This window comes from Sceloporus occidentalis, unplaced genomic scaffold, assembly GCF_023333645.1.
Source record: "Sceloporus occidentalis isolate IW3139 unplaced genomic scaffold, rSceOcc1.0.p SCAF_2, whole genome shotgun sequence".
Classification (NCBI taxonomy): domain Eukaryota; kingdom Metazoa; phylum Chordata; class Lepidosauria; order Squamata; family Phrynosomatidae; genus Sceloporus; species Sceloporus occidentalis.
This window is the reverse complement of record NW_028316982.1, coordinates 93,229,887-93,254,352: the sequence shown is the minus strand read 5'-3', so window position 1 is coordinate 93,254,352 and position 24,466 is coordinate 93,229,887. Positions and strand designations below refer to the sequence as shown.

General features: G+C 39.9%; 1 protein-coding gene across 3 annotated transcripts; it reads right to left on the bottom strand.

The window, feature by feature from the left end:
• On the bottom strand, positions 1-24,455 carry LOC149318706 (putative lysosomal acid lipase/cholesteryl ester hydrolase). Of its 3 annotated transcripts, XM_089510318.1 has the most exons (11): positions 24,370-24,415; positions 23,148-23,204; positions 15,279-15,384; positions 14,672-14,789; positions 13,110-13,308; positions 11,425-11,534; positions 9,844-9,980; positions 8,092-8,238; positions 5,802-5,873; positions 4,266-4,337; positions 1-2,171 (listed from the first exon to the last, which is right to left on the bottom strand). In XM_089510318.1, exons 2-11 carry the CDS (start codon positions 23,195-23,197, stop codon positions 1,938-1,940), a joined length of 1,245 nt encoding a protein of 414 aa, XP_089366444.1. In that variant the 5' UTR covers positions 23,198-23,204; positions 24,370-24,415; the 3' UTR covers positions 1-1,937. The 3 variants fall into 3 exon arrangements, with proteins under 3 accessions (XP_089366444.1, XP_089366445.1, XP_089366443.1); XM_089510319.1 differs by lacking the exon at positions 23,148-23,204 and having other exon boundaries at positions 24,370-24,455; XM_089510317.1 differs by lacking the exons at positions 23,148-23,204; positions 24,370-24,415 and adding an exon at positions 22,314-22,423.
• Between the last annotated feature and the right edge of the window lie 11 nt (positions 24,456-24,466).

Here is a 24,466-nt window from a genome sequence, read left to right as displayed (position 1 = left end):
TTAAAAAAAAAATTTATTCAGAGATTTCAATCAAGTATATTAACAGGGCCAGTTCCCTATTTCCAGGGGTTAATTTCAGTGCAGACATTAGAACATTAAAGAGTCAGAGCACAGGCATAGTATGACCGCCACCGCTTCTTTGGTAACAACCTGCCAGTCTATCTCATACAGCTCAATTCCTCAGTACAGAAAAATACATATAATCTGAAGAGTGCAAAGTAAAAGCAGCTAAAAGTAGTTCCTTGGGTTGCAAATGCCTCATGTTTACTCTCTCTTAGAAAAGCACTTATTATCTTCAAGAGTACTTTGAAGTCTTGGAAGAACAAATACATGCATTTGATTCCAAAGCCAAAACTTAGAGACGTCTGCTCAACATTCAGTTCTTCTTTGAAAGAGAAGTGTATTTTTCCACAGATGGGTCAAAGGGTCACTTTGGGCCCATTCTGACTCCCCATGGGCTGCACACAGCTCTCCCCCCACCCCAATCAAATTTTAATCCCTTCCATTCCTTTTTGTGGAAGATTTTCTATTGTATGTAGGCTGGGGATAACTAAGGTTTTAAATGCAAAATCATGCCCTCTAGAAGTGTTCTTTGGCTGAATATTGTGAACTTTTTAACTGTTACAAATTGGTGGGCACAGCAAGGGCTGCATAGAACCTGCCCCCAGGCTGCACACAGTTCACACCAATATATTTGTTCCTCCGCATTAAAACGACACATATCCTAAGGTAGAAGTGGAGAGCTTGAAATTCCCGTGATGTCTCATCCTTGGCTATGGTGGCTAGGGCTGATGCAAGCTGCAGTTCAGCAATATCTAGAACAGTGATTGCTCAACTTCGGTCCTCCAGATGTTTCCTGAGAGTTGGCCAAATTGGCTGGGGCTTCTGGGAACTAAAGTCCAAAACACCTAAAAGACCAAAGTTTGGGAACCATCCTTACCTATGTTTTACAGCATTAACTATTCACACACAGAAGTCTTCTTTTAAACTAAAAAAGTATCAAGACACACCAGTTTGACAAAGAGAGAGAAGGGAAGGGAGGGTTGACCTGTACTTGAAGCACTTACTTGAAAGTTCTTTTTCCTGAGTAGTTCCCCAGAAGCCCAAAGAATGTGCTTCAAAATAAGTGATCTATAAATGTCAATACACAAAAGAGTCCTAAAGGAATCCCATGTTTCACAAGTACCCAGAGAGAACATTAACTGCTGGACTGAGGGTTTCCTCTTGTTCAAATGTGCAATCAGCCCAAAATAACACAAACTAAGGGTGCATCTACACTGTAGAAATAATGCAGTTTGACACATTTAAGTGCTGTAGCTCCATTCTATGGAGTACTTTTACAAAGAGTGTGGGTGCCCCACAAAACTATCATCGTCTCAGGATTTTGTAAGATGGAGCCATGACAATTAAAGTTGTGTCAAACGTTATCTTTTCTATAGCATAGATGCACTCTAAATGAAGGCATCCATGGGTGTTACTAACATTAGATATGACTGGGAAGACGACTGCAAGAAAATGAACCACTGTTTTGACAAGAGCTGTCACATGGTCAGGATGACAGATATTGGTAGGGCTTTAAATAAATTATTTCCTCCTCGCCACTTCTGTCTTCCCATAACAGAATTATGTAGGTCAATTTTACTTTCTGGTTAGCTAGTTGTGTGAGATTAGTGATAAGGCAATTTCTTTTAGAGTGCTGTGATAGGAGACTATGTCAGCCTCTCTAGTAAAGCTGCATGGGTTTAGAGGCATGTGAAGAGCGCAAATTTTCCACTTCCTGAGGTATTGCTAGATTGCCATGTAGACAGATGAATAATACTGTATGTGTGTAAGAAGGTAGATATTCTTTGCTAAGTGATTTTTAAAAAGATGAAGCACCAGACCATTCTGGTTTCCTGAAAAAACATTTCAGGACCATGGCGCTACACAATACCACCTCATTTGTATTTCTGCATCATCTGAATTATCTCTTTGTACATGCGCTGAGGAGCATCAAGGCCCCATATGAAATCCAGATGTTCCCATTCAGGTATATTTTTGTGGTAAACCAACTTTGGGACTTGAGTCAACAACAGAGCAGTGTCCTTTGAATCCGCCAACCAGTCGTGACCACCAGTCCAGAGGGCCGTAGGAACAGTCATGTCTTTTATTTTGTAGTAAGGTGGCATTGGCTAAAAGGGAGGGGAATAAAAAAGGTTAAAAACCATTTGTCACTGAGATCATTATAAAGACTTTTTACCGAAACAAAGCCTCTGCAAGAAGGAGGTAAGGGGTTAAGCCAAAGTCTTCAGTAATTTTTCAAAATATACAGACTAGAACATTGGAGAAAAGTCCTCCAACTTTCCCCAAAGGATTTGTACACCCTACAGTTGTAGGGTATACCTCTTTAATTGTCATGTTTAAAAACAAACCAACAACATTTCTCCCACATTTGTCCTGGATCCCAGAAGAATGCAGTTACTGTACTGTCTAGAAATTTTCCTAGAAAGGAACCATCCCCTTTTCTGAATAGACTGGCAAAAGGTGAGAGCTTAGTCCATCCCAGCAGCACCTAAAAGAAGCACTAACCCCCTCTACTTTCTCTGACACAGTGCTGCTTCTAGCCTTTTTGAATGCCTGGATGGGAAAATAGCAGCAGTGGCAGATCTTTGGTGCTTCCCTTCAAAGGAGCTCTGAGAGAGTAGAGCAGGTCTGTGCTTCTTTTAGATGATCCTGTGATGGGCTAACCTCCCATGTTTCATCACTCTACTCAGAGAAGGGGATGGTTCCTTGTTTGATAAAAGTTAATATTGTAACTTAACTTTCGGCTTTACACCCTTTTTGACATATGTATATTTTCTTAGCCCCGTACTGCACAGCCATCATTTGATGTAGTTCCCTCCTCATCCATCCAGCCTTTAGGATGAATATGAATTACTACCAGAATTTTGTAAGTTCTTTGTCATTGTTTTCCTTTGCTTCATCCTTTATGTCCTTAGCTACATGCCCCTAAGTTTTACCCTCAACTTATCCTTAGTTCATATTAATCTCCATAATTTTGGCCCCAAAGTCTGTCCTTGATTTATACATGAGCTTGACTTAGTTGTGTTTATACGGTAATAACTAAAAAGATATATTTACTGAAGTGATTAACAAATGGAACTAAAAACTATAAGCAAATGTTTTAGATTATGCCTTCTTCAGTTACTAAAGATGAAGCAGGTTTTTTTAAATTGTCATACTTGCATCCTATGAAATTCTGGGACTTGTCTGGCAAGGTACTTAGAATTCTCTACTAGACAGCTCTGGTGCATAACTATTGTAATGGGCTTACTGTGCTATCCCTTTTAATTACCTTTTGGGAGGTGTAAAGGAATTTATTTGCTATTGCACTGGCACTCTGTATGTTTGACACCTCCTTATGTTTGTTATACTATTTGGGATTTGCACTTCTCAAGCCTAGTACTTACTGGCAATACTAGCCTTGTTTATGTTAGGGAGTGCATATAGGCCAGCACAAGCCTGTCTGCTTACAGGATTGCATATATTTTATGCTCTTTTATTCTTTTAGCTTCCTATTGTTACACACTGTTTTAATAATTTTCATCCCCCCTAGACTTTTTGTTTACACACCTATGTGATTTATACATACTACACAATGTGCAAGATGGTGGAGTATTTGTGTTAGATGAAATGCAGCTGCAGAACACACTGGCCTATCAGCCACAACAAATGCTCTGACAAAAAAAACCAAAAAGTTTTAGCAAAGCTAGGAGAATGAACTGTGAAGAGCTAGTGAAGTATTTAACTACACACAATGTTAGGAATTAGCATTCTAACAAAGACAACTAATAACATTACTTATAAACATATTTATAAACATTCGAATATACAGTGTGCCCTTTTTTTACACAGGGGTTCTGTTCTGGACACCCCCCCCCCCCATGTAAAAAAAAATGTGTATGCTCAAGCCCCATTGAAAGTAATGAGGCTTGTGCATGGTGCGGTGGCGCATGCATGTCATGGGCACAAACCCCATTAATCTTAATGGGACGCGCCGCCCTGCACGCTCCCACAGGTTCCCTCGCGGCTTTCAGCGTATGCTGTAGTTCAGTATCCTGATTTTTTTGAACTGCGTTATCTTTAAAATGTAAAATAAGTCCACAAGAATTGTCTTCCTATCCTGTTTGAAAATAAGATAATAGCATGTATAAAACACAAAGATAGGTGCATAGTGTAATTTCTATAGTAGCAAGAAATTAGGATTTCACCAACTTTCACTTTACCTGATTATAATGAGCCATGTTTTTTTCCTTGCTTCCCCAGTCAAATGCTTGGAGCTGCCCAGACTTCACAGCCTGAAAGAAAATTTAAAAAGTACAGCACATTGAGAGGGTTTAGGTAACACAATAAGAATTTTTTATGCATTCATAAAGATCTGTCTTTCCATGAGCATACATAAGAATTGCAAACACTTGAAAGAGAAATAAAGGCTATGGTATAGTGATTTGAGTGTTTGACTCTGGTGACTAGGGTTCAAATTTCCACTTAGCTACAGAAACTCAGTGAGTGACCCTGAACAAATCACACTCTCTCAGCCTTAGAGGAAGGCAAAGGCAAAACCCCTCTGAACAAATCTTGCCAAGAAAGACCCATGATAGAGATGCCTTAGGGTCACTATAGGTCAGAAACAACTTGAAGGCACACAAGAACAAATGAAATAAGGACTAACTATTACCCACCTTTTTTTTGTTTTGTGGGAACAAAGATTCATACTTTTATCACGCAATGATAAAATATACAAAACCATGAAAGCAAACGCTACCTTTTGCAACAAGCACTGGGCTGGGCTGAAAACGCTTGCTGTGAAATCTAAACTTCTATCTGGTTTAACTAGACAAGTAGCTTGGGAAAGTCAAACCGAAACATGTAGGAACACTTTACATACAGAATGTTGCTAACATGTTTTCTCTGAACATAAAAGGGCTGAAGCTCTGAAATTTGCCCATGATTACACTTATTAGAGACTATGGCCCGATTTAAATGGGCCTTTGCGCCGCCCCCGTCACGTGCTAGGGGTTGGCCGAGGACGTAGTATCCATACCGGCCCCACCCCAGCACGTGTTGGGGGCGTCAAAATGGCAGCGCCCTGTACACACTGGTGCCACCATTCTGACGCGACAGACGCATAGCGTCTGCATGTCCCGGCGCCTTTGTGATGCCGCAAGTGCGCCATTGATGCCTTGTGGCGTCACAAAGGCGCCACAAGAAGAACCCGCTTTTTGCAGGTTCTTTTTGTTCCACGACGGAGCTGCGCAGTTTGTCCGCTGCGGCTCCCTCGCAGAGCAAACCAGTTTACTTGATCTATGGACAGTTTTGCAAGGTGCCTCTGTCCGCCCCTTTCTCCCGATCTGTATAGACCCGTAATGTAACTAACTGGAAAACTTCTGAAATATCTGGACCTGGTGGTTTTTGCACAATCACAAAGGCTACATCCAATGGTTTATCACAACTACAGTAAACCTACTAATCAGTGAAACTAGTACATGTATAGATTTACCATGCTCTCACTGATTCAATGGATGAATTCTAGTTAGGCATTTAAACTGAAGTTTGGGATTTTTAGCTTTAAGCCGTTCACCATAAAAGCAATGTATTATGTTGATTACAGGATCAAATTACTGAACTGTATTTTCCTCATGATGTAATCCTTACCTAATTTTTTCTCAACAAACCTGCTCTTTTGAAAGCAGCCATCCTTTCAAAATCATAAAATCAATACAACATGAATCTTTAAATCAGTCTGAGAACCTAGAACCTACCTGACTCCAATGAATCATATTCTGGACAGATGTTCCAGCTGGACAGTGTGTTGAATATACATCCACTCGAGTCTGTAAGAAACAGAAACATTATTAAGCTGAATTGATCACCAAGTGTTGACAGCTAATTTGCATTGCCTGAACAAACAAGCACACTAGAGCTCAATACTTGGTTATTGTACAGACAGCTGTCCCTGTTTGTAGCATAGTATGTACCTGTACTGTAAGGGTGCGAGGGTGGAGAGGGACACAAGAATCTGTTAAATAGCGGCAATCCATGCCTCCCACTAGTTTACAGATCCTCGGTCTCCCTCCAGCTTTGGTAGGTCTCATTATATATGTCTCATTATGTATGTGAAAATAAAGGTATTCCAAAACACAAAACACTTCTGGTCCCAGTCATTTCAGATAAGGGATACTCAACCTGTATCAACACCTCTTTGGTGGTGCAGTTTGATACTCGTTGAGATTTTTCAAGATATCTAATTAGCTAACAAACAAGGTGTCTGTTTACAGCAAGACATTTCAGCTGTCAAATTATTGCAGTATTTTGTTGTGCACACTGAAAATACTTCAGTGGCATAAAATGCTCATTTACTTCAAAGGAAGCATTTAAATTTAAAGTGTTCACAAGACCAGTGACATTTCTTGTGATGGAGGCCAGCTCAGCTCAGGCCAGTGTTTATGGATTCAGGCAAGAGAACACTTACTCCTTTCTCTCTAGCATATGAATGGTGTTATGGCCTACTGTTACCAATCACAGTTTATGGAGAATCCTAAATTCAAGTGACCAAATTATATAAATGTATGTGATGCTGCCATTTCCCCCCTTTCTTATTGAAAAATACATTGTGGGGATTGACTGATTCCCCACCACCGCAGCCTCAATCCATATTTGAAATGAAATGCCTACAGTTTAGATTGTCAAAAACCAAGCCATTTTCAGTTTGGTTTCTTTGCAATGTCAATTGGAGGTACAAAACAAACTGACATAACCAAGAGGAGCAAAGGGTTAAAGTCCCCCCACAGCCAATCAGAAAGGAGGAAAAAATACAAGCTGTTAGCTATGACTTCAAAATATTGTGGAGCTTGGCCTTAACTGGTATTCATGAGCAACCCTAACCATAATAACTGAATCACAATGATACTAAATTAAGGTGGCAGGGAAGGGATGCCTAATATCAGCCTGTTCCTAGTTCATAAGAAGAAGTTCTGATTTTCTCTGCATGAACTCTGAACATGTTTTTTGTGGGAAAGAAATATTTTGGTGCTGAAGACATGTTTTTGCCTCCCCCCCCCCCCCCCCGATTCCTATGTCTGCTGCGTAGGAATCAGTGTATTGGTGTAATTTACATAATTCTACACAATTTGCATCGATTCCTATGCTGAAAACATGCTTATTATGACAAAAACGCAACAGTTTGGTACAGGAATACACTTGTTTTATACAAAATGCACTGTCTCCTGGACAAAAATACTGCTTTTTGAATAAAGAACACCTTTTCTATCCCCAAACACGTTTTCTGAGAAGAAAAACCACGTATATTTTTGAGCAAACTAATTTTCCTGACAAAAGTCCCAAAATACAAATGGTTCTTGAAAACTGCAGAGAAACCCTTATATTCTTGCAGAGAATGACATAGAGATTTACATCCCAAATGTGTACAAACTCATTATTGGGGGGGAGGGGAATTGGATTATATAATCATAGGTGGACATTACAAAGACAAGAAGCAACAAAGGACAAAACCCAATACTATGTGTGTGTGTGTGTGTGTGTGTAGTAATAGTAATGTATGTCTGTATGTGTGTGTGTTGCATTAACAGTACTAGTAGAATAGTATTTTAGCACCATGTCATACTGATTAGCCAATAAGAGGGAGAGAAATACATAGGAATATGCCATTCATCTAAACCAGGATTGGGACATGTTCGCTCCTCCAGATGTTTTGGACTACAACACTCACAGTCCTTTACCAGCTGGGGCTAATGGAAGCTGTAGACCAACACATCTTGAGGGTCAACTCCTCATCTACTTTGCCAACTCTCTAAAAAGAGGTTCAGCACACATTTTAGAGTGCAATATTATTTTGCCAAGAGTGAGTTAAAATACAAATGGAAAAGCAATAACCTTCATCATAATCATGAAAAATGTGGCTTCTTCCCCACATAGAATTTAACAGTTATGCTAAATACAAATATTCCACCCATTTCAAGGGAGTTCCATGCCAATACATTCTTTGGGCTTTTAGCCTCTGTCTGCCTCATGCTAGGTAGGTGGAAATCTTACCATATTTAAATTTTTCTCATTAAAACCGCACAATAAAAAGAAAAGGTTGCCACAGAGGCTGTCCAGCAAAAAATGGTCACAGAAGTGAGTTGCAAGCCATCTCATAATTGAGTTCTGGGGAAGAAACTGCTTAGTTCCAAATATTTCCTGTCAAAAGAAGCATAGAAAGTACACAGGTCACTTTGTTAAAATGGTCCCATTTTCCTAGGGATAGATTTAGCAATCATGTCACAAAATATTACCAAGTAAATTATGGGAATTGTCCCTGCTCAATATGAATTTATATCCATGTTCAGGGTGAAAATATATACAAGAGGAGGCAAAGTGTGGCCCCCAGAGGTTTAAAAAAAATATTTTCCCCAAAATATTTTGTTTTTACCCAAAATGTCCTTTAGATGCAGTGAGGGACATTATCCCCACATTTTTGCCCTCCTGAAAGGCTATTTCAGACCCACAAGATGCCTTTTTAAAAAAGGAATTGAGCAGAGAATTGACTTCCTAAAATGGCCCAAGGGAGCCTATGCAAAGAATGCCCCCCACCATGTTTTAAAAGGAATTGGGAGATTTATTTACAGTATTTCATGGTCTTCTACAGGGCTAAGACAGAACCTAGCCTCCTACCATTTTCCACCACTGTTCTAATAAATCAGTGGTTCCCAAACTTTGATCCTCCAGATGTTCTGGACTTCAGCTCCCTGGATTCCTGACTGCTGACTAAGGTGGCTAGGGCTTAAGGGAGTTGAAGGACCAAAGTTTGGGAACCACTGTAATAAGTGATAGGGCCAATTACTACTCTCAACTCATCTCTGAACAGGGAAAGCATCCCTATCATTTTTATAGTATTTCAGATATCCTGGACCAGAAGTGCCAGCTATAACAACTATTACATTCACAACACCTGGGTTCTTTCATTCTCTCATACGACACACACACTGCAAACATTACAGATTTATTGCACAAGAGCTGCTTTGGATAGTTAGAAAGTGCAATTTAAATGCTAAGAGGGTAGTTAGTTTAATTACTAAAATGAGGACACTTCAGCATCAACCAAGATGGGGAAAGCTCAGCAATCTAGCTCACACCCAAATCTCCAGACAAAGTGCAACCTCTCATTATAGAAATATTGAGAAAGACAGCTGAGCTTGCCAGCTCGAAAAAAAACATGCAATGAATAGGAATGCAGCTACCAAAGCAATTTTACTTTCTTAGCACATCATCATTTCATTTTCTATTCTTATGCATTCAAGTCTTAATCAGAAGGCTCTAATCAGCTTAAATGATCAGCCCAGAAGCTGATGGCACAGTGGATACTGCCTATATTACTCTTTGACCTGTTGATAAAGCCACTTGTTTACCTTAAGAGAGAGAGAATAAGTTAGCAGGAATTGTCTCAGTTTAAACAGAAGGAGTGAGCTTTATGACTTATTTAGTAATTAAAAGTCTTCTGTAGTCAACCAAGATGAAATCAAATCAAATCTCTAATCATTTGTCAAATAAGTTCGCAAATACACACACCAATAACAAGTTGTAACACTTGAACTGCTTATTTCTCTAAATGCATTCAAAATGGTCTTGGGTCACAGGATGTGTTTACTTTAAAAATGAGCCACTGGCTCATGCTTTTGTTAAAAGGTGTGTCCACTCTTTTCTTCAAGTATGTACAAAAGAGCAAAGCATATTCCTAAGTACGTAGCTACATCTGGCAATATTTGCACTCCACAGTCAAGCAAATATTTCATCCAAAATACATACTCTGAACAGCAGTTCTGGAAATACACTAAGCTTGGCCATAGGACTGGATGAAAACTTCACTGTGGCAACTGGTGCTAATCCAAAAAACATTTTAATCTTTTTGGCCACCTGTGGCATTGTTGAAAATGCAATGAAAGCTGGGGGAAGAAAAGAAACATAAGATGAATACTTACTTCAGTTTAGGTTTTTCTCAAAGCAGAAAAGCAGCAACCATTTTACAGCCCTCATGTGAGTTAATGAGACAATTTTTATGGCTGAAAAGCACAGCAGTTAGCAGCAGAGAGAGATAATTAACATTAAACCATACTTGAAAGCTCAGCAAAAGGTAGAGGTCTTCACAACATGTTTGACACATAAAAGAGCAGGAGCCAACTGCACCTCTCTAGGGAAAGGAATTCTATCATCTGGTGCCTTAACAGAAAAGGCCCTGTGGCCCTGTCTCACACCTCAGGGTGACTTATTTAAAACCTTGAAGAAAGATTAACAAAATCAACAGCTTCATTTACAGTTTAGCTCAAGACTTGGAACCCTGGTGCCCTCTCTTTGTTTCAGATTACAAATCCCATAATTGCTAACCACAAGTCTTACTGGCTAGGGCTTATGCAATCTAGAGCCCAATGCATCTTGAGGCTAATACCTTGCCTACATGTAATCTAGCTCTATGCAATTTTTCCCCGTTGTTTGAAGAACAAGCAGACAGCAAAATGCGCAGACGGTCTAATAAATCGTGCAGGACCACTGAACTCTTTGGAACTTTTAAGTTTTTAGGTTTTGTTTGGATTAATGTCAGTACATAAATAGGTCTAGGATATCTCAGTTGAGCTTTCTGATATTCTGTTTTCCATGTTTGAAATTAATGTTTTAATTTAATTTATGGTTGTTTAGTTAATTGTTTTGGGGTTTTTTTACTGTATTATCTGTTGTTTTATCTCTTATCTGGAATTTCAAAATTCAAAGTACTCCAAAGTACTTGAGCTACTACACAAGTATCATTGTACATACCTGTACTGAATTTATGAGGCTGGAGAGAGACGCAGAAATCTACACCTGCTGCCATTTCACAGATTCTCAGTCTCTCTCCAGCTTATTGTGTATATGCAAATACAGGTATTCCAAAATCTGAAAAAATCCAAAATACAGAACACTTCTGGTCCAAAACATTTCTGATAAGAGATACTGAACTTGTATATGGTGAGCTGCCATGGGTCCCACACTGAGAAAATATAAATTAACTAATAATAATAATAATAATAATAATAAATAAGTAGAACCATACCCAAACCAGAACCTGAAAAAGTTACTTTGGGAGACTGCTGTGGCCATGCTGGCTAGGTCTTGTGGGACCTTGGGACTTGTAGTACAAAATATACCCCTCCTAGGATCTGTCTGAAACATTAAACTTTGTGTATAGCAGAGGTATTTCTGCATGAATATTGTATAAAAGAATATTTTTAACCCACATTCACTGGCTCCATGTATGACCATGGCATGACAAATAACCTCTCTTCTGACATTAGTATAAAATAGCAACTTCAAATTCGAACACACAGCTATTAGAATTGCCGGAATGCATTAACCTACCTATTGTGGTGCCCTGGGAATGACCAATATAAAATAGTTGCTCCTGGCCGGTTTTGTTCAAGATAAAGTTTACTGTAGCTGGAAGGTCATATTTAGCCATTTCATCATAACTGTAAAAGGGAAAAACAATGACAGGTTTATGTTTTAACATATATAGTGGTATTTACATGATCCAAACTTCAATTTCCTAAAGTGCCATGTTATCCAAGCAACATGATCAGAGGACAGACTTAGATTTGCTAGAGTAGGTTTCACAGACCTACCTAGCCTGCAAATCTTAGAATCAATGAGTTCAATGACTACTTTAGAGGATAAAGCCATTAAAGACTGAAAGGCACATATTAAATTACAACTGAATTAGTAAAAGCAACAGCTTTGCTTGGTATTTCTTTTCTCCTTCTGCCACTGAATTTCTCGTGTCGCCCATGTCAAGGCTGTTTAAAAACCCATTTTTATTTGTAGTTTTCCAATTAACTGAATATATCTTGTTTTCAAGGTTTTTTGGAGTACACTGAAGAGCAAACAGCAAACCGATTTGTAAAAAGGAGTCCTGGGCTGAAGTCAGCACTGAGTCAAAAAGCTTAAATAAGACAAAATTATACCTATCACCTTTCCCCCAGCCTTGCAAGTTTGCTGCAAGGATGATATGGAATTATCTCACACATGCTGGTCTGGGGAAAAGTGCTCAGATACAAATGAGACCAAGAAGAGGAAAGAGAAACTGTTGATACTGTGCCCAGAAACCAACAGGCAGTCAGTGGAGTGACTTCAATACTAGTGTTATGCAGTCACTCCAAGATGTTCCAGAGACCAGTCTGGCCGCCATATTCTGTACCAGTTGAAGTTTCCGGACTAGGCACAAGGATAGCCCCATGTAGAGTGCATTACAAAAATTGAGTCTTGAGGTTACCAGTGCATGTACTACAGTTTCCAGGTCTCCCGGTTCCAGGAAAGGGTGCAACTTGCATATCAGCCGAAGCTGATAACAGGCGCCTTTGTCTGTCGCATTCACCTGATTGACTATTACATTCATCTGAAGCGACAGATCAAGATTGCAACCCAATACCTGGTTTGGGGAGCTCTACTGCAAGTACCTCTGTTTTGTCTGGATTCAGCTTGAGTTTGTTTTCCCTCATCCAGTACATTACTGCCTCAAGACATTGACTGAGGGGAGAAATGCCATCTATCATCATCACTGACACCCGAGACATGGAGAAATATATTTGGGTGTCATCCACATATTGATAACACCCCGCCCCATGTCTCTGAATGATCTCTCCCAGCAGCTTTATGTATACATTAAATAGCATTGGGGACAGGATCTAAAGCAATGGTTCCCAACCTTTGGGTCTACCTTTGTTTTGGCCTTCAGATCCCAGAAGCCCCAGAAAACTTGACAAACAGTCAGGAATTATAGGAATTGAAGTTCAAAACAAAACTCCAGCAGGCATAACTGTTTGCACTCATCCTAAAAGCTGTATGGATGAGAGAATAGAATGGGGTCAGTGCTTCCAGGACAGGGAAGCCTTTCACCAGGGGATGGTTCCTTTTTTAAAATAAGAATTAAAGTAGAGTACTAACATTAACTCATAGATAAGTTGGCTCTGTTTTTGGTGTCAATTTTTGGCTAAAATTTCTAGACTTATACATGAGTACATACAGTATGTTAAGCAAGTTCACACTACCTGAACATCCAGAATTCTTCTTGCTGTACTGTGTATTTTATGTGCTTCCTGGACCAAGTGTTCCCTCTGCTGTTTCCTAGCCAAACATCAAAGCCAGCATCAGCCAATAGAAACCCCAGGCTGTTGTAGTCCAGGTTTGTCACCCAGTTGCTGCCATCAGCAAGCAAACCATGCTGTAGGAAGACAGCTGGCTTGGAAACTGGAAGAGAATCATCATAAAACACAGTAACAGTTCAGTGAAACACTCAATTTTCTAAGCTCTAATTCATCCCCAGCAACCCAATAGTTGAAAAGAAACCGGCAGGGAAGGCAGAAACAGAAAGCCAAAAAGAGTTGGATTCACTGCCAACAGGTAGCCCACATCAGACCATCCACAAGGGAGTGTGACCTTTGACAGCTTTAAGAAATCATGGGATCCCATGGTGCTTTAAAAAAAGACTTCAGCTTCCTCTTTATTGCCTCTGCCAATCATACGTCCCTTAGCTTCTTTTAACAGGTTTCCAATGGGCTAAAATAGCAACCTATTAATCTGCGCTGTTTTTAAGGATCTCAATTAAATGCAAGGAGAAGAAGAACCACAACCACCAACACCACAATGATGAAGTATTTTCCCCTACAATATTACAACAATGTCTGCAAGAACTAAAGCAAAAAAAAAAAAAAAGCTTTTGGCTGGCAGTTCTCTGGAAAGCAGCAAGTTGCTGGAATCTACCATTTCTTTTGTATTTTATAATGTAGCATCTTTTCTACCTTGGCATGTGTTTTGGGCTCAGCATATTTTACAGTCTTTTTACGACTCTGACCATACCATATGAAGAAACTAAAACCTAGTAGTGTCTACATCAGAATACCCATAAGCCTTTCTCTACATTCTTTCTCAATGTCAACCACATTAATTTGGAAAAAAAAATCTAATCTGCAAGAATTAACTCCATGCTTATATTTAGATTATGTGCACACATATGCATATAGACATAAATTGTCTTACTCCACTAAAAATTGTTATTTAGCTGTTTAATGGTAAAACGAGAAACAGAAACTATAATATCCATACATTACTGAACATACCGCAGTATGCTCTTGATATCTGGTAGGGTTTGGTTCCAGATCTCCCAATGGATACCAAAATCTGTGGAGGATCAAGTCCCATTATATGTAATTATATACCATTATGCAATTATGTAGTAAAATGGTATATATAAAATGGCAACGTTAAGGTTTGCTTTTTGGAATTTTTTAAAAACATCTTCAAGTCACAGATGGCTGAATTTATGGATAAGGAAGCAGTAGATACAGAGGGCCAACTGTACTACTTTCTTAGCAAGACATCTCATAAACTAAATTTCTCCACTGTAGGATGTGATTACTCTTCTGGAATAAACCATTTGTTCATGTTATTAAATTTTTGTACCAAGCTTGGAAACAATACCTTTTCGGACTGAAACCCCAAGGTTCTCCCAGCCAGCATGGCCATTTTTATATCTATATACCTTAGTTACACCACACACACACACACACACACACACACACACACACACCTTCTTTTCCCAGGATACACTCACCCTTGGTCGACTGACTGATTTTCCCATGAGGGATTCTGTTGACAGTGAGGATATACCCATCATCTGTCACCACTTCATATTCCTCACTGGGATACCCTCTGAAGGAAATCATTTCACTCTGGAAGAAAGAAGAGCAGCAAGGGTAGGGTTTAGTTGGGAAGACTAAGAATGCACTACAAAATATCTAGAGTATTTTCCCCATACGAAAGACAATAAGGAACACAATGACATTTCTATAGCTGGTGTGTACCAGGGACAAAAGTGGGATCACATATGACAGCTGTAAACATGTTTAAGAGACTTCTGAAAGGTGAGATAAAAACCAAATAAATGCATCAGTGATCGGATTTTGGTTTTGAGTGCAGCAAGTGAACCTAGGAGATGCAAGTATCCTGGAAGTGCAAAATATGTGTTCACATGCACACGCATGTGTGTATGTTACAAAAATAAAACAGGTAATGTATAAATATTTAATGTGTCCTTCAATCCCAATTTTCAACAGAAAGCCAGAAATGAGGAAGATTGGGTGTCATGCTTGTTAGCAATCATAAAGACTAAAAAAATGCCTTAGAAGGGATACAATAAAATCAAAGGAAAAATAACTTACAATATTCATAGTTGCCTCTGGATCTACATTTCTCTCTAGAAATATTTCTGAAGTTACAAGGCCTTGGATCAAGCTTGTCAGGAAGATGAAGAGCCACATCTTTGTTCTGTGTGAAACACAAATTCAACACTCAGTAAGGATATAAGAGACTGCTCCACTGGAAAGACTAATAATTCACCATGAAGTCAATAAACAAAACCGTTAAGAATGTGCACTGAAAGCTATATCATGTTCCACAGAAAGAAATGCAGATAAAGCAGCTTAAACAGACCACTATCTGCCCTCATAGCTGTTGGGCAAGAAGGAGCAATGCTCTCTTAAAGTGGTGGAGGGGGGCATATTGTTGGTTTTAGCTTTCCTTCACTTGCTGCACAATACTGTACATCTGTATTCGGGAATTAAATACCAATCAATTAATGTAAGTAGGTACCCTTGACAAAGTTATTTTTGTTGACTAGAACGCCCCAAATCCTGCATCCAGTTCTAAAGAGGAAACTTTCCAAGCTCACATAGGATTTAAGAAAACCTTAGTTTAAGAAAACATACATTATCATGTGAAAACCTCTATGAGATAGTGACAGTATGCAGATTACAAAATAAGCAAATACCTCCTTCTGATCTCAAACCAATTGTCCTTCTTTCACCAGCAACACAGGGGCAATTCTGACCAGTAGTGAAGATATTAACATTTTAATCATGGGCCAAAGAGGATACTTTAAATACTTTGATTCATTCACTTTATTCATAGTCCATCTTTTCATTTTGGGAAAACTCTTTACTTATATGGTATAATATGTTCAATTGCTGTTCTTCTACATTACAAGAGAGGATGAAAAGCTTGACTTTATCGAGCCACAGCAGCCATTCACTCACTTTGTAAAGTGACTCTGCTTTTAAAAGTTTCCAATTCATTGTGGAGACACAGTAGAATAAAACTTGGAAATATTCTATTAATAGCATTGCCCCAATTTGTTAATTATTCACCAACAGATTGAAAGTCATTCTGTTGATAGCTAAAACACCAAGCTGTTTCAGCTTTTCTTAACATTTTCAGCAAATACAAGTGATAGCCTTAAAAAAAATTTTACTGATTTAAATTTCTTGAAGTTTTTTTGATCAATTATCTGGACTCCTTTAATAACTCAATGTTATCTAGCAGTCTTAGATATATAACAAAACTGACTAATTTCAATGTTATTTATTTTAGAAATCAGGAACAACTGGGCGGGGGGGGGGGGGTAAGAAACACCCTCCATCTGAAAGAACATTATCTTTCAAATAAGATGGTGGGACAGGAATGATATCATTCTTTAAGTTGGCCTTTGAGTTGTGATTGTGGCAGTCCTTGTTTTGCAATGTGTCCATTTACACTTTGACTCATATATTTTTTTGAAACTCATAATCATCCATGTTACCCACCCTGTCCTAAAAAAGCACTAAATATATCCAGTTTTCATAGACCAAGGGAATAAAGGTCAGGGCACTCAATGAATCATTGAGATATACGCTTTAATGGCTATGGCTGCACCTTTTTTCTTCTTCCTGGCATTGATCTAAATCCAATGCTAGTCCCAACCAGAGCACACCCATTAAAATGAATGGGACTTGCCAGGCACCACTCACATAAACCCCATGGATTTCACTGGGTCTACAGTAGTTGAGACATGCATTGGATTTAGTCCACATTATTTAAAGAAGGCCTTGCTTAAAATGGAAGCGGAATTTAAGATGAATTGGTTACAGAATATGATCTAAATCCAAACGTAGCCCTAAGTAGAGGATGTGTTGACATATGAAATTCCCAATGATTTAATGGGTCTACTTTAGCTGCGACTATCAACAGGATTTATCCCTAAGCTTAAAACCTCTTAAGACTGAATACTGACAATCTGTTAAACATACTGAATTAACAGCTGCTTTCGTACGTACAAAGAAAGTAAAGAAAACTATCAGCAAGCCAGGGTGGCATAGGTGTTTGAGTGTTGGACTATGACTTTGGAGACCACAATTCGATTCTTAGTTCAGCCATGAAACCCACTGGTGACCTAGGACAAGTCACATGCTCCCAGACTCAGGGGAAGGCAATGACAAACTATCTCCAACAAATCTTGCAAGGAAAACCATATGATAGGTTCACTTTAGGCACCATTATTCAGAAACAATCTTGAAGGCACACAACACATAAAAACAAAAAGAAAACTATAGACTACTATGGATCCTTCTGGATACTGATATATCCTCCAACCTATAAAGGGTTACCTCTGCAAAGCATTAATTTTGTCCTTTTCAAAGCCTTTCTCTCATTGAAGACCACTGAATGCCAATTGATAGGCTTGATATGGGGCCTCTGAATCAGATCCCAGGGCTAGAAGCCTTTCCATGGCATCCATAGCTAATCTTGGTCAGAATTCTTACAGTCACCAAAGAGTACCAAACTAAACTAATTTAGGATGCATCTACACTTTAGAAACAATGCAGTTTGACACTATTTTAAGTGCTGTGGCTCCATCCTACGGAATCCTGGGATTTGTAGTTTTAAAAGGTCTTGAACTTTCTCTGTCAAAAGTGTTGGTGCCTCATGAAACTACAAATTCCAGGATTCTGCAGGATGGAGCCATGGCAGTTAAAGTGGTGTCAAAGTGCATTATTTCTATTGTAGATAATCAGAATCAGAGTATTTCTTACCCACCTCTTCCCATGGATCAAGACAATAACCAGCATCAATTAAAACATTAATTAAAACATACAACAGTTTAAAAGGATAAAGAAGACAAGCACATTATAAAACAACCCACATTTAAAAATTCATTTTTAAAAAATCATCTGGTTAAGTCTGGTGGGAGAGACTGGTTTTCAGTCTCTTGGAGATAAACCCTTAGTAAACACAATTTGATAGCACATGAGCTGCATGACCAACAGTTTTGAGTTATACTCCTAAAGTACACAGAAGGAGATATTTATATGCAACCTAACAGCCACGTCTACACACACACACCAATAAAACAAATTATGCGGGGATTCTTTACAAAATACTGGCTTGTCATGAACAGGCAGCACACTCATTGATCTTTTTCACAGTGCACAGTTATAGTGCTATGATTCCACTTTAACTTCCAGACCAAGATCTTATGGGATTCTGGGTTTGGGGTCTGCTGATGGTCTAGAGGTGTCTGGATCAGAATTCTAAGTATTTCTCCAAGCACAGTAAATTCTAGAATTTCCCAAGATGAAGTCATGCTAGTTAAAATGGTATCGAAGTGCTATAAGCATGTAGTGTGAAAAAGGGTTCTTTTCAGCTCCGAGATAGGAGTCTCAAACCAGGAAACCCAATTTGCATCAATCTAACCTGCTACAATTTATTTTAAGTGTATCTATATAGTGGTTTGAATGCTGGTCTACAACTCTGGAGACCAGGATTCAATTCCTACCTTGGCCATGAAACCCACTGGGTGACCCTGGGCAACTAATACCCTCTCAGTCTCAGAGGAAGGCAATGGCAAACCTCCTCTGAACAAATCATAAAATCACAGAATTGGAAGAGACCACAGGGGCCATCCAGTCTATCTATCTACACACACACACACACACACACACACACACACACACACACGGGTCATGCAGTGTACACAGTCAAAGCACCCCTGACAGATAGCCATCTATCCTCTGTTTAAAAACCTGCAAAAAAGGAGAATCTTGCCAGGAAAACCTCATGATAGGGTCCCTTTAGGTTTGTAATAAATCAGAAATGACTTCAAGGCACACAACAATATCAACAATGAAAACAAAAGCATCCACTGTATTCTGAGTCTTCCTACTCGCACAGCTGACTCAAAGATGTGAAGAGCAAATTCAGTGGATTGTTATGTAGCCAAAAAGAGCACCATCCATGCACAAGAACAGGCATCAACATCATCTGCCAAAGTTAGCAGAAATATATTTTTCTTAACAAACAGTGGAGAGGGGATTACATTTCACAAAGGAGCACCCAGGATACACAGTGGTCACAGAATGAAGAGAGGCAGGGAAGATAGAGTGTCCTGGTGTGTATGCACATTGAACAGTTATAGCACTGTGATGCCTTTAACTCTCATGCCTCCTTCCTATGGAATCCTGGGATAAATACTTTGATGAGGTGCCTAGCACAGCAATCAAGGGGACTAGAGTACAGCTCTCTTGCATAAAATTCAAAGTACCTTACCAAACTAAAAATCCTAAGATGATGTAGGATGGTAACAGGGCAGTTCAAGTGGTATCAAACCATGTAATTGTGCAATATGGATATAGCCCTTGAAGGCTAGACTCCTGAAGAGGAGAACTCTGAACTACAATATTGGTTTTGGAACCCATGCACAGAGAATACAAAAGTGGAAGCAGCTGATAGAAAGTAACACAACATTGTCTGAAAGAGGAAGTTGTTGGTTTTCTTTTCTTTAAGTCACTTGCTAACTGAGCTACCTTTCCCCTTGAAAGGGTACTTCTTCCTTTTGTAAATAGGATCTGACAAGCCAAGGCCTTGTGATAAGCAAAGAAATGTGACTTTCTCACAACACTAACTCTGCTAGCAATGTTCACAAGGAAGCAGCTATTAAAACGAGGAACTAAAAACAAAAGGGTTGAGACCCAATTTCACTTCCACTGTACAATGAAAAGACTTAAAAGCCTGTTAACAAGCAAAACTACATGCATCACTGAAACATCATAATTCAAAAGACTTCCTACAATCAATATGTATTCGAAGGGCTGGGAAATAAGTGCATGACAAATATATAGTACCGGGATTAGACAAATATATAGTACCACTCGGCCCCTTTCTCTTTTTTGTCGCTGGCACAGCCGTGTAAAGGCTGCGACAGCGACACAAATGAAGGAAGGCGCTCATTTCAGAGCTCCTTCCTGCATTGCAGAAAGGGCACCACAGACACCCTTCCGCATTGCCAGGACGTCACGTCCACACCACTCCGTTTGGAGGCGGCGTGGTCATGACGTCCTAATGGAGGTGCCCATGTAGAATGGGCGCTGCCATTTTGCACGTACTGTGTATGTACTAGGGTTGGAGGTGTCTGAAAGAGGGCCTAAGTAAGAGGATGTTTGAGAATATTATGAGACAAATGTCAGAACAGGGGTCTTATGTTTGGGATGGGCAACTGCCATAGGTCTGGACCTAAATTTCTGCCCTGGAAGCCTCTGAGGCCCTGCAAACTGCCAAAAGGGGCAATAGCCCCCAAAACCCAGAAAATACAAAGCAGACAGATATCCATTTTTGGCTTTGGAAATTTGCTGCTTTTTATGTTAAAGAGTGGAGGAGTCTTGCAATCTATTAAAGGGATGAGTTGCAAACCCTACAGGTTTCCAGGAGCCAGTGGCAATTCAACTTTGTTTAGTGGCCAGTGGAAGAGAGAAAAGAAGGGACAGAGGCTGCTAAAACAGCGTAGGGTTGCCATAATTGTCCACTATTACCAGGGACAAAATATAGGACAAAATTGAGACCAAACTGTAGGACAACTGCAGGACAAAACTCAGCTCAAAATGCAGGACATTTAAGGTCCTCCGTTTTTCTTAAACTGGAGGCCCAAAGCTACACTGTGTTCATTCATTTTAAGTAATAATAATTAATAATAATATGATTTACAGTGCTACCTCGGGTTACGAAATTAATTCATTCCGCGGCGCCGTTCGTAACCCGATACATTTCGCAACCCGAAAAGGCTTTCCGTTAGCACTGGAAAGCCGCTAGCTGCGCTTCGCATTTGAATTTCGCGCCGAAACGCGCCGAAATGAATTTCGTAACCCGAAAAATCTTTCGTTACCCGGAACAGTTTTTTCCAATCTAACTTTTTCGTACCCCGGAAATTTCGTAACGCGACCAATTCGTATCCCGGGGTACCACTGTATTTGTATACCGCTTTTCCTACGATCAAAGCGGTTTACAGCATACATATGCATATACAACAACAAAGCAAGTAACAAAAAAAAAAACCTCTGCTTCTCTCCCCTCAAGATGGAGGTGGGGGGAGGGCTCTTCAACTTGGCAGGCAGAGGCCTGTTGTTTCTTGCCTGCTTCTCTCCCCTCAAGATGGAGGTCTTATGCTGCATACACTCATCTCAATATAATATTACTCACACCCTGGCCCTGAAAAACTTGTATCATCTCACTTGAAGTATCTTATTTGAGATCTTTTTCATCTCACACAGATCACTGAGGGTTTATGGCCAGGGTCACACTCTCCATCACTCTGTATCCTATTTCATTGCTTCCCATGACTGTGTAGCAACGTGAAACAATACAGGCTGAGTCTCCCTCATTTGAAATGCTTCGGATGAGAAGCACCTCGGATTTCAAAGTTTTTCAGATTTTGTAATGCCTGTATTTCCATCTTGGAGATGGGGCCCACGTCTAAACATGAAATTCAGTCATGTTTTGTATACACCTTATACACATAGCCTGAAGGTAATTTTACACGTAATATTTTAAATAATTTTTAGCATGAAACAAAGCTCGTGTATATGAACCTTCAGAAAGCAAAGGTGCAACTATCACATTCATCCATGCGGAGAATTTTGGAGTATTGTGGATTTCAGGATAAGGGAGATTCAACCTGTACTTAGAAACATGTGTGTATCAGGGCATCTGAAGAAGTGGATTCGCCCAGGGACCAAGTCTCCAGAGTTGTAGTTCAATGCTCAAACCACTACACCACGCTGATTCCCCACTGAGTTTGTTTTTGTTGTGTGCCTTCAAGTCTTTTCTAATTTATGGTGACACTAAGGCAAAAGCTATCACTGGGTTTTCTTGGCAAGTTTCTTCAGAGGGAGTTTGCCATTGTCTTCTCCGAAGCTGAGAAAGTGTGACTTGCCCAAAGTCACCCAGTGGGTTTCCATGGCTGAGTGGCCACAGGATTTATTTTTTTATTTTATTTATTTTATTTCAAGGATTTATATCCTGCCTTTCTCCCAGAGTGGGATTCAAGGCAGGTTACAACAACTTAAAAAGATAAGAATAATTTTAAAAGACAGAAGTAAAAATGTTAAAGCCACCTCTTAACATACATCTCCTTCTTAACATCAGTGACTGGGTGGAAGCTATGGAATGCTAATAGGACTACCCTCATTTATCTTGATTACACAAGAGCTGGAATGACTGGAAATGATCCTGGGAAAGAAAGTGATAGGGAGAGAACGTGATGGGACAACCACCCTAAGCAGGAGCAAAACATTTTGGCTGGTACTTCCATGCCAACAAAACCTTTTTCTGATGTATTATGAACCTGTACCAGTTTAAAAGAGTGAGCACATGCTGCAGGGGATGAAGGAGCCAAACATACTCAGTCTTTGCCTTTGAAAGTCATAAAATCCTAGAATTGGAAGAGCCCACAAGGCCATCCTGTCCAACCCCATTCTGCCATGCAGGAACTCCCAATCAAAGTGCTCTCAATCTACAGTAGGCCCTCCACATTTGCAGTTTTGACTTTTGTGGATCTGATTATTTGCAGTTTTGATTGGTGTTATCTCTAGGAATCTCTAAGTCCTCCAGCACAACTCTGCCAGAAACTGACCATAGATTTGTGCTGGAGAACCTAGAAGTTCCTAGAGAAAACACCTCTCTAGGCATTTGTAGGTCCTCCTCCAGCATGATTCTATGATCAACATCTGGCAGATGTTGACCACGGAGTTACATTGGAAGACCTGGAGAATCCTAGAGAGTGTTTTTTTATTTGCAGTTTTTCCACATTCATGGGTGTCCTTCACCCCTAACCCCAGCAAATGTGGAGGGACCACTGTATAATTAAGTCATCTCTGCTCCATGTTGCTAGTCCCAGAAAATATTTTACAGTACTTGAAAATGACAGCCTCAAAAGTATATATACTCACATACACACAGTCGGCCCGCCAAAGATTTTTTTATCCACGGATTCTAGCATCCACGGTCTGAAAATATTCAAATATATATAGCAAACCTTGATTTTGCCATTTTATATAAGGGACACCATTTTACTATCAGCATTTTACTATGTGATGTACAGTTTGAGAACCACTCAAATTTAATTTTATAACATTGTTTGGTTTGTAAATTGTACACCATCTGGCAAGTTTTATGTCTGTTTTATCCTGTTATGTAAAGTGCTGTGTAAAATTTTATAGCGCTATATAAATAAATGTCAATAACAAGTAATAATATGTTGCTGTATTTAATGGGGCTTGAGCATCCATGGATTTTGGTATCCACAGAGGAGTCTTGGAACCAAACTCCAGCATTGGATACCAAGGGCCCATTATGTATAGGACACTACAGCTGTATTCACACTGGTCAATTATAGCAATGTGAAACCAGTTTAACTGCAGTTCCTCCATTCCATGAGATTCTGGATTTGCAGGTTTCTGTGGGGTATTTGGAATGCCCTGCTAAGAAAACTCTAATGCTTCAAGGGAGTGAACTACAGCTTTCTAAGGATGTATCTACAGTGGGGTGACCTTGGGCGAGCCACACTCTCTCAGCCTCAGAGGAAGGCCATGGCAAACCTCCTCTGAGCAAAACTTGCCAGGAAAACCCAATGAAGAGGGTCGCCTTAGGGCAGTGGTCCCCAAACTGTTGCCCTTTAAGAGATTTTGGACTTCAGCTCCCAGAACCCCAGGCTATTGGCCAACATGGCTGAAGCTTCTGGGAGATGAAGTCCATCATATTTAAAAGGGGCATAGTTTGGGGTACAGTACTATAACAGTATAGTATCAGTGGTCCCCAAACTGTGCCCCTTTAAGGGATTTTTGGACTTCAGCTCCCAGAATCCCAGGCTATTTAGCCAACATGGCTGAGGCTTCTGGGAGCTGAAGTCCAAAAGAATCTCTTAAAGGGCAATCTCTTTGGCCCTGGTAAAGTCCCCTGAGATGAAGCCAAGAAAACTCCATGAATACCACTCTCCAATCAGAAACAAGACAAAAGACAGCGAAGACTTCTGCACGCCTAGCTCGACACCTGTGTAAACCCTATTGACTCAATGGGTCTACTCGGGTGGTGCGTTTCCCAGCAACCCCTCTTTTCCCCTTAAGCAGCCCAGGGAGGTTATAGAGCAAGTAGCTAGGCGGGGGCCCCACTCACCAGGAAGCCCAAGCGTCTGATAGGAAAGGAGGCCAAGACTCCAATGAGAGCCAGCCCAGAGCCGATCCCTCTTCGCTGCTCTGAAGATTCCACAAGG

Excerpts from the sequence above, each read along its gene's own strand:
- LOC149318706 (XM_089510317.1), bottom strand. The coding sequence starts at position 22,387 with ATGAGGGTAGTCCTATTAGCATTCCATAGCTTCCACCCAGTCACTGAT. Across the intron at positions 14,790-15,278 it reads CAGAGGCAACTATGAATATT|AGTGAAATGATTTCCTTCAG; the intron begins GTAAGTTATTTT and ends TCTTTCTTCCAG. Across the intron at positions 11,535-13,109 it reads GAAGAATTCTGGATGTTCAG|TTATGATGAAATGGCTAAAT; the intron begins GTAGTGTGAACT and ends TCCCTTTTACAG.